We start from the raw sequence: 10,519 nt of genomic DNA on the forward strand, positions 1-10,519 counted from the left end.
TCGAACCATTCATCGTTCACAAGGCCTTTCGATGGATACCTTGGCCTTTGATTCTATAGGAATAAAGTCACATGGACTAACTTATACTACACTATCACGCATTAGAGATCCCTCTAACCTATTTGTTTTGCACCCTTTGGAGATGAAACACATCAAAGTTGACACAACTATTGCTCTAGAAATTGCACGCTTGCAAAAAACACGACAATGGATATTTGACTACATAGACAATGAAAAACAATATGACTTACCAACTCTACAATCACTAAACACAAGAACATACCAAAAGCATAAAGATGATATAATAAGCGATACAAACATTCTCACTTCCCAAATTTTGTGCCTACAAGAAACACACTCCAAAAGTTATGAAGACCCTAGCATTACAAACTTCAAACATGTTATAGAAACAATGGGTGTCGGAATTACAACTTACTCTACAAAACCGAACTAAATCTACTAAATAAACAATATTATTCTAATAATGGAGTAATGCCTTCTCACTATATTTAACAATTAAAAAAAAAATACAATTGCCATTGTACATGTATATAAGCATCCCACAACAAAAACTCAAGCTCTAATCCACTCACTAGAACAAATACTAAAAAGTTTAAATAAAGACATTCTCACATACATTGTAGGAGACTTTAATATGAACTACAAAGTAAAGTGTTCTAAAATGGAAAAACTTGTTACACTCATGCAAAAATACAACATGAAACAAATAATATCTGACCCAACTACAATTCACGGATCAACATTGGATCATATCTGGACAAATTCATTCAATGATAACCAACTATCTGGAACTCACTACGCATATTGGTCTGATCATTCTATAATATGAACGACCATTTCTCCTACATAGCAGGCCTAATGAATTATATTCATCTTGTTATTTGGTGTGTCTTCTTAACTGTACATACAAGATGCTAAAAGATGATCTAAGATAAGATTATCATATTATAGAATTGTTGTTTAGAAGGTAGTGCTAGGTACTAGTAAGGTGATCAATCAAATGTAAAGGAGGTGTAACCATTGAAAACAACTTGAGAATGTTGCAATTCTACCTTGAAATATTCCAAGGAGCCCCTTTTGAGCATCCCATCTTTGTCCCTTTTCTTGTAAGGTTTAATCACATAGAAAGAGAGAGAGAGAGAGAGAGAGAGAGAGAGAGAGAGAGAGAAATCTTTGTCCCTTTTCTCTCTCTTCCATTTTTGGTCTGCCCTTGTGTAGGCCTTAGTGAAGGCTTCGTCTTGGAGATGGGCAAAATTCAGAATTTGTTTTTGTTAGCACTACCTTCCAGGCAGCGCTATCGTTACATTTTCCTAAAAAAGTGTCCCACACCATTTTTTGCCACGTGGCCCCCTACTATTTTGGTTCTTTCTCTCTCACATCCTCACTCAATCACACACACACACACACACTCTCTCTCTCTCTCTCACGGAGTTTCCAAATCATTTGAACTTTCCTATACACGGGCTTCTTTCATAGGTGTTGCAAATTAATCATTCATTCATCTTGACAATTATTTTCCTTTGATAGAATCAATTGAAGGCAGTGCTCTTGAGTACTTGTACTCCCTTGTTTTTATTCGTGAATTGTTGCTTGGTCCACGTGGCTGGTTTTTGTTTTTCATGATTGATTGAGGGCATGTGATCGCCACCTATTCCTCCCTCTTTCTCTCTCTTTCTACTCCAAGGCAAGCCTCTCTCTCTCTCTTTCTCTCTCTCTCTCTCTCTCTCTTCCTTACTGCGCATCAAATTCAAGGCAGGCCACTTGAACGGCCTTCACCTTGTTTTGGAGTGCATTCATTCCATTTCTCTCTCTCTCTCTCTCACTCACTTTGGACGTTTTTCTCCCCCTTTCTCTCTCTCTCTCTCTCTCTCTCTCTCTCTCTCTATTCTACTTCCTCTCTCTCTCTCTCTTCTTGATGGGCAACATTTGGGCAAAGGGAGGGGTGTGAGGTGGCAAAGGAAGGTGATCCTTTTGGATAGGAGCGTCAAGCATAGGACATCACTATCCAACAAAAACAAGCTCCCAGTTTTATCCACACAAAGGACTAGAACGCTATGCTTCTTCTTCTGTCATCATCTTCTTCTCGCCATCTTTTGTTTGTTTGGAGCTCAGCTATGGCGAATGCCTCTGCTATAGTCCCCCCTGCTCTCCTCGACCCTTCTCCCCTCCCCCCCTTCCGCCTCTTCTCCTCCCCCTTGCCCCTCGATCACCTCCCCAAACCCCGCTTCCCCCTCCTCGTTCGCTTCCACGGTGCCCTCTCCACCGTTGACCCCCTCCCTGATGTCGTCGACACCAAGGCCTTCCGTCGCTCCCTCTCCCAAAGCCAGAATTACAATCGCTCCGGCTTCGGTCGTAAAAAAGAGATGATGGATTTGATCCACGAAGAGTACACGAGTACGTCCCTTGGTTTTGCTTACCTGCGCACTCTCCGGAGCGCTTTTTTGCGCCGCTTTGTCCATTGCTCCGTCTGGAAATGTTGGGTGATGCCGTGCTTGTAGCTACCCACATCTCCTTTCTGTCAAGTTTCTATTTTTTCTTCGCATTGATCAACATCGAGTCCGGCTTACCTCCCTATATTCTTCTGCAGGCGATATCGTAAAGAAACTCAGGGAAAACAACTACGAGTATACGTGGGGCGATGTGACAGTGAACCTCGCTGAGGCATTTGGTTTCTGCTGGGGAGTTGAGCGAGCTGTACAGATTGCTTATGAAGCTAGGGAACAGTTCCCATCGGAACAAATCTGGATTACAAACGAGATGATCCACAATCCTACGGTGAATAAGGTACTGTCTAAGTGTCTCCTGGGTGATTATCTACTCACGCACACTGAGAGTAGTCATTTCCTTTATGTTTTGCACAAGGGCACCTACCGTATTCTAAATGAGTGGCTGACTATGGAAATCTTGTGGCAGAGGTTGAAAGAGATGCAGGTGGAGCTTCTTCCTGTTACGAACGAGGGCAAAGACTTCGCTGTAGTTAAGGAAGGAGATGTGGTGATTTTGCCAGCCTTCGGTGCAGCTGTTAAAGAGATGCAGACCTTGGTCGATAAGAAAGTTCAGATCGTGGACACCACTTGCCCATGGGTCTCGAAGGTATAACCAAATTTGTCGAGTTAGTTGTTTCAGCACACTCGATGTATGGTATGGCCGTCGCTGTCCGAGTCTACCGACCCCACACATTACTCTCCTTTCTAAGATTTCGTGTAGGCAAATTTTCATCTATATCTCATATCAGATATATGGCAGTAGCTACTACCTTGTGTACACAATCTTACTTGATCTGTCCACTGCAGAGAATGTTCAGCCGTTATTTGTCTTGTTATTTCGCTAGCTAAATGATGAATATGAAACTCCTCATATTTCTTGACACAACCATGAATCTTCTCTTTCTTCACAAATGCTCTCCGGCTCTCTATTTGTAGAAATTCCAAATGCGTTGGCCTTTTCTGTTCCCCTTTGCTCTATTCAACAATAGAGCTGTTGTGCGTGGATCTAGGAAATTTTGGACTTGATACATTAGACTCTAGTACCTGCCTTGTGTTTGCCTTGTGTTGAGTCCGCTCATTCCACGAAGCCCACTGGAACCCTGCCCCTTGTGAATCCTCCTTTTCCCCTTGCACATACCGAGGGGTGTTCTTGGAGTGGTGTCTCTTTCTTCCTCTTGTTCTTGATTCGCAGCAGCTTTTTTGGGATGCATGCAGCTGTGGGTATCCTGGTATGTTTGTTTGCACAATGGAAGATGTACGTGGGTTTTCTTGAATGAGACAGATAATGCACTTTAAGGGAAATGCTTAATGAAGCTAAAGAGAGTGTTTCTTGTTGCTTGTAGACTGGGTAAAGCAATATATTCAATGTTTGCTTACCTTCTCATGGAAAAACTGTGAGATCCGTTGATCTTCTTCGATAAAATCCTCCTGAAAAATGCCTAATGAAGCTAAAGAGAGTGTTTCTTGTTTGCTTGTAGACTGGGTAAAGCAATATATTCAATGTTTGCTTACCTTCTCATGGAAAACTGTGAGATCCGTTGATCTTCTTCGCTAAAATCCTCTATGATTTCTGATTTTTGTGTAGGATTTTCAGTGAAGTTCTCACTTGTAGGCTTAAGCATTGGCTGGCATCCATCCTGCACAACATTCCCATGGAATAGTAGTGTAGGGTCTTCTCATGCCACCAACATGGAGACTGCCTTGAGCCACCTTTTTAAACTTTGCTTGAAACACCTGTAGTTTATCCCTAGGCAGATTAACATTTGGTGAAGTTGCAATGAGATTTGGCAAAAATATCTGTTTCTTTTCTGACACTTTCTTGGACTTCATCACTAAGCTTGGTCAATGTGTTCTGACCCTTTCTTCAAAAGTCCATTTTAACTTCTTGAACCTGTTTTGGGTGAAAAGATACTTGAACGACTCATCAAATGTTGTTCATCAAATTCCAAATTCTAAAGAGACTCAGCCCATACCGGATGTTAGAAGACAAGGTTGGTTATAGATCACGTGGAAAATGTTACAGCACATTAGTTGGAAGACCACTTCTATGGATGATATTGTCTGTTTAGATCAGGAGTATTGGTTATTTTTTACACACCAGGAAGGGGGGTCGCAAGAATCCTCAGGACAGGGCCCTTCTTTGTGTAGGAGACAGCATTTGCTTCACGTTTTGATTGGAGCTTTTTCGAAATATTAGTTTACATTGTTGTACGTGTATCGTTGTCCTACATTGCTCTTCAGGATAATGTTTTGTCTCTCTGAGTTTATTTCTGCTTCTCTACACCCTCACCTCCTATCTGGGAGTCCTTAAGTATGTGACATAAGTTTTGCCTTCCTCTTCTGAAGTCAAGGTGTGACTGAATGCACAAGGTTTCCAATGCAGTGGAGCAATTTGCTCCGTTTCATTTTTCAATGCTCTATTGTTTTTTTTGGGAGGGGGTCACATTTGCAATGTGCCTTCGCTTTTAGTCTTACCAGACATGATTTCCTGAACTGTGCATTCTTAGGACTTGGTTTTTCTTTTCAGTTGTACTTTTTTATAAAGAAATTTCAGCACTAAATGTTTTGTGTACAATATATGGTTTCTTCATTTGCTTCCTGGACTCCTCCCACTCAGATGTTCTCCATGCAACTACTGATTTGATTGTTTTGCTTATGCAGGTTTGGAACACAGTTGAGAAGCACAAAAAAACATTGTACACATCAGTCATTCATGGAAAATATGCACATGAAGAGACTGTCGCAACAGCTTCTTTTGCAGGCAGATATATCATTGTTAAAAACATAAAAGAGGTAATTTTTAGAAGATATTGCAGAAGTCCTCGCAGCTTCTCTTTATACATTATAAATGATGTCTAGGCTATGTTTTACATTATTGGTATTCCTCATTCATCAGGCAATGTATGTATGTGACTACATTCTGGGAGGAAAGCTGAATGGTTCAAGTGGTTCAAGGGAAGAATTTCTTGAGGTATGTGATGTGGATTTGTGTAGCTGTCATTGTTGAAAGGAAATTTACTTTCAAGAGCATGTATTGAATTGTTCAGGGTGTGTGTATGACAGAAATTCAAACGAGCTGTGTCCAAGGGATTTGATCCAGATATTGACCTTTCCAGAGTTGGTGTTGCCAATCAAACGACCATGTTGAAAGGAGAGACTGAAGAGATAGGTTAGTACGTGACAAATGCACCGTAATTTGAGGTGGCTACTTTGGCCACTGGTTGATTGCTATCAATCTCTTTTGCTTGTATAGCGACCAGACAGGCACTACTTGATTTTTATTTCTGAAGCAGCTGTGAGATTTTAGGAAATACTTTTGCTTATTGCATCATTTTCAAGTTGTGCATGCTTCATTATTGGAATTCAGGAAAACTTCTGGAGAGAACAATGATGCAGAAGTATGGTATTGAGAATGTCAATGATCATTTCATGAGCTTCAATACAATTTGTGATGCAACACAGGTAATTTGTTTCTGGGACTACTGATGCTGCAACAATCATTTTCTTTATTGAGCATCTTTCCCATATCCTTCCTGCCTTGTGCATCAGGAGAGGCAAGATGCCATGTATGGTCTAGTGAAGAAAAAGCTCGATCTCATATTAATAATTGGAGGTTGGAACTCTAGCAACACATCGCATCTGCAAGAGATTGCTGAACAAAGTGGTGCCCCGTCTTACTGGATTGACAGTGAGGAAAGGATTGGTCCTGGGAATCAAATTGCTTATAAGCTATATGTAAGTTAAAAAGTTTTGCTTTGGTACATGAACGTGCACTGTAATATCTATCTCATTTGGATTCACATCAACATATTTGGTGATGCATTGTGTACTGTTTGCAGCATGGTGAATATGTTGAGAAGAAAGACTGGCTACCACCTGGTCATGTGACCATTGGTGTCTCTTCGGGTGCATCCACTCCTGACAAGGTATGTTGACATTTTATTATGACACCTTTTGTCCTCGTTTATAATGTTAGTTTGGTTTTTATACCTAGGTTTTCTTGAGTGCTAGTCAGCAAATTGTAACCCTGTGTTATTGTGTAGGTCGTTGAAGATGTGTTGAACAAGGTTTTTCAATTGAAGTACCAAGAGGCCTTGCAACTTGTCTGAGGATACAACACAGTTGACTTTGAACATGGCATGTATGCAAACAGCAACGATATTACCTTGGTAATCTGTATGATCTTCTAGAATTGAACAAAGAGAGCTGGGACAAACATTCCATTTGTTTAAACAGAAGCTCAAAACATGCTATAAGCAAGCTCTTGAGACATTGAGCTGGACTGATTGGATTCTTTGGATTAACTTCGAACTACACAAGTCTCAATGTAGTTTGAAGTTTACGGAGACACTATTTTACCAAGGCAGTCTCATGAAAAACCTTATGCTTTTGAACCCAAAGGGTGAGTGGTGGTAAGTAGCCACTCGTAAGCTCTCACCATGTAATTTGTCCCAGGAAGTAGTATGTAACATAGTTGCAGGAAAGCCTTGGTTGAAGGGGATCCCAGGATGCCCTTGTGTATGTGAGCTCTAAAGTACACCCATTCGCTTTTGTATCTTTTTCAGAAGATGAAATGTAGTTTTCAAAAGGGTACACCCCATGGGCTTTTGAAGTGTACCTTTTTAAAAAGATATAATGTACTTCTCAATTGAATTTTCCAAGTGTATTAACCATTCCTTGAAGGATAGGATAACTTATCTGTACTTCGAATGGCAGAACCCCATGGGGTTGCAATTGTACCTTAGTAAAATATGTAATGCACTCTTATTTGAATTTTCCGAGTGTAAGCATCATTTATTGAAGGATAGGATCAGTTATCTGTACTTTGAATGTCAGAAATATATTTCCGGCTTTAATGCAATCACTGCTTTGTGGAGGATTAGATTGGATTAGATCTATTCATGCCCAGCTTCTGTTGGGCTTATCCATCCTCCTGTACTCTGTTCTGTTAACCGGAGTTTATGATACTTCTGAATATTAATGTACAATACTTGTTTGCACTAAGAATGCAACACTTTAGGTTATTAGAGGAAGTACAGGTTGTAGAATGGACTTGCTCGCAAGATCAGCTCCAAGAACGGTAAGTTTTAAGTGTAATCATTTGCATATGAATATTGTCTGACATAATCTATATGTGATCGTTAGGATATAGTTGGAATCTTACTTTTTGAATATCTAGTTTTAGCTAAAGCTGAAAAGAAACTTTTTATCTTTGGAATTAATATTTCGTCAGAAGTTTGAATCATGTGAGTGCTTAAGCATATGCATGTTGTATATATGCTCAAGCCAGGTTGAGGATTAATTTGCTAAGTATGAAAATACTGAAAGCTAGCTTCTAACAGCTCAATTTATATTGATGTAAGTATGGTGTCTTTAAGGCTTGACCAGTGGATGCTTTTTGTATACACGATATGCCGAATGGTCGTAAACCCCATGTTAGCAGCCAATTGCATTAACTATAGCTTTTCAATAAAAGAGCTTTGGAAACAGGCAGATGAACAACTTATCCAAAGCATGTGCATGTCTCCTTATAGGGTGGGTTTCAATGGAAAAAGCCAACCATTTTAGTCAGCAACTATTCTTGAAGGCTTGTATTTGTCTCTTTGCCTACATGAAATATAGCTGCTAGACCCATATGCTGTGTCATTTGACTATTTGTTCTCTTGTGAATAAACAAACGTATAGCAAATTTTGAGCCAAGAAATAGGTAGTAGAATGCTTATTATGAGCAATGTTGAATTTAGTATTTGAATATTATGCACACCATAGTTCATGAAGTCATGACCTTATAGAGACCTGAGTAGATAGAACAAGCACATTTTAGAAAGCAAACATGGCTGTGTTGAGAGTTCATGCTCAACATCATGTGATCATGTGTGCATAGCACCATCACGTGATCATATGTGCATAGCACTAACCTTATAGAGTGCTATAAAGGAAAGGGTTAGATCCCCTAACCCTAACCCTAAAAGGGTTTGTATATATTCTATTTTTTCAACTAATTCTAGTGTACAGTTAGTCATTTGTGGTGTGCTCTCTAGCTGTGCCCTCTCTCCTCATCTCCACTCTTCTCCTCTCCCCTCTTCATATTTTGTCATGGTATCAGAGCATGGTTCTGCCTTCCGCTGAGGCGCCATCCTTCTTGTGAGAGTGAGAGAGTTCTCTTGATTGTTCTCCACGAGAGTCACTTCTGGTGAGAGATCTTCAACCGTCCATTTGAAAGAAATTTCCGTCTACACTTGCATGAGAGATTTCCGTTCGTCTCTTCTTCTTAGGGAGAGAGTTTTCTGAGATTTTTTGTGACTTGAATCGTTTTTTCTGAGCGAGATATTGAGAGAGACCCTTCACAAAGTTGTCTTGCCTAAAGCTCAAGAAGCAGCCACCCTCGACTCTCCAACAATCCCAAAGCATCAATGACCTGTGTTACAAAGTCACTCAAATGAGCCGATAGACAAAAGCATATACATGCCGAAGTATATACAACCTTGTTTGTTACAAAATTTTCCTTTCGAAAAGGGTGATACAAAATCGCTCAAACGAGCCGACAAACAAAAGCATATACATGCCAAAGTATATACAAACTACTACTACTACTACTGCTCATTCGACTCATCCAAAAGAGAGAGGGAAAAGAAAGGGGAAGAGAGGGAAAGAGAACAAGTATATTACTTTTCATTTTTGAATTTCAGCATTAGAAAATAACAATATATTGCTTTTCATTTCTGAATTCCACAATTTAACAGTGGTATATGACCTGAATTGCAAGAAATTAAATTTAACGAATTTAAGTACTAAGAAACACAAAAATTTCAACCACCAAGCTGGTTAATAACTAATGTTTGTTCAACCACGCTGGTTCAAGACAATCACATAACTGGTGATTGAGCTGAAGCAACCACCATGGTTGCATGATGTTCCAACCACCAAGCTGGTTTAGTAAAATAACAATATATTGTGAAATGCTCAACCATGCCACCGGGCTGGACAACAACTAATTTTTGTTCAACCACACTGGTTCAGAAGAATCACATAACTCACGATTGAGCGGAACCAGCCTATGGTTGCATGATGTTAACCACCGAGCTGTTTAGGACAATCACATTTAGTCCAAGCCTAGTTTAATAAATGAAACAAGTAAACAATCCCAAAGCTCAATCACAAAAAACCACCGGCACCAATGACCTGTGTTGTATCTAGCATGTGTATGATGTGCTCCTCAAACACCTTGCATCCTGTCCGCTTCTTATAGATGTCCTTTATATTTGGAGAAACTCTCGTATTTTCATGCCAAAACATTGTCACTGTGGCAATGACTTCTGCACTTAGGCTCTCTCTCCATTTCTTGTGTTCTGTTGAAGCCCACAGACTTCTTGGATCAGGATGATCGTGCATTGCTTTTGCTCTACATTCAACCGTTGGAGCCACGTTGGTCCTTCTGATTGACAACATCTTCGACATTGTGCACCCAAGCTGTTTCTCCTTTGTTTCAGGGGACACCAACATAGCTAATGTTGCCCTCTTTGTAGCTAGTTGATCTAAGCTATGCATCCCTTTCACTTTCTGTAGGCCATTTCTCATGTTAGGGAGCATCGCCTCTTGGGCGTGCATCTCTTGAGGTGTTGGTAGGGTTGTTACTCTACGAACTTTAGGGTGCAAGCTAAAGCTTGCAAAGACTCGAGACTACCACCAGAATGGCCTGATGTTGTTGCCTCAAATGCTCCCACCAATCATGACACCACAGCTCGTGTTCTTTGCTCCGATGGCAATGATCGAATGCGTGCATCTACAACTACTTCTTGTTGCTGCTCTACAAGGAGTCTTCTTTCTTCTCATTGTTTCTCCCTTCACAGATGTTTCAAAAGTGTCTTCCATTGCCGATTTGATACTGTGCCAACGCTCTCCTCGACCCGAACTGCTGCTCTACAAGGAGTCTTCTTTCTTCTCATTGTTTCTCCCTTCACAGATGTTGCAAAAGTTTCTTCCGTTGCCGATTCAATACCGTTCCAGAACTT

At 40.3% G+C, this 10,519-nt stretch overlaps 1 protein-coding gene across 2 annotated transcripts; it reads left to right on the forward strand.

The window, feature by feature from the left end:
* The first annotated feature begins 2,093 nt into the window (after nucleotides 1-2,093).
* LOC147890339 (4-hydroxy-3-methylbut-2-enyl diphosphate reductase, chloroplastic-like) lies at nucleotides 2,094-7,095 on the forward strand. Of its 2 annotated transcripts, XM_087390395.1 has the most exons (10): nucleotides 2,094-2,415; nucleotides 2,609-2,805; nucleotides 2,935-3,114; nucleotides 5,169-5,300; nucleotides 5,404-5,478; nucleotides 5,571-5,676; nucleotides 5,875-5,969; nucleotides 6,057-6,242; nucleotides 6,347-6,433; nucleotides 6,551-7,095. In XM_087390395.1, the coding sequence occupies exons 1-10, from the start codon at nucleotides 2,136-2,138 to the stop codon at nucleotides 6,614-6,616; spliced, it is 1,404 nt and encodes a 467-aa protein (XP_087246521.1). In that variant the 5' UTR covers nucleotides 2,094-2,135; the 3' UTR covers nucleotides 6,617-7,095. The 2 variants fall into 2 exon arrangements, with proteins under 2 accessions (XP_087246521.1, XP_087246522.1); XM_087390396.1 differs by lacking the exon at nucleotides 6,057-6,242.
* Nucleotides 7,096-10,519: the final 3,424 nt, after the last annotated feature.

Source organism: Dipteris shenzhenensis, chromosome 19, assembly GCF_047967505.1.
Source record: "Dipteris shenzhenensis isolate YYH24624 ecotype China chromosome 19, Dip_SZ_1.0, whole genome shotgun sequence".
NCBI classification, from domain to species: Eukaryota; Viridiplantae; Streptophyta; class Polypodiopsida; order Gleicheniales; family Dipteridaceae; genus Dipteris; species Dipteris shenzhenensis.

Excerpts from the sequence above, each read along its gene's own strand:
- LOC147890339 (XM_087390395.1), top strand. The coding sequence starts at position 2,136 with ATGGCGAATGCCTCTGCTATAGTCCCCCCTGCTCTCCTCGACCCTTCT. Across the intron at positions 5,301-5,403 it reads TTGTTAAAAACATAAAAGAG|GCAATGTATGTATGTGACTA; the intron begins GTAATTTTTAGA and ends CTCATTCATCAG. Across the intron at positions 5,677-5,874 it reads AGGAGAGACTGAAGAGATAG|GAAAACTTCTGGAGAGAACA; the intron begins GTTAGTACGTGA and ends ATTGGAATTCAG.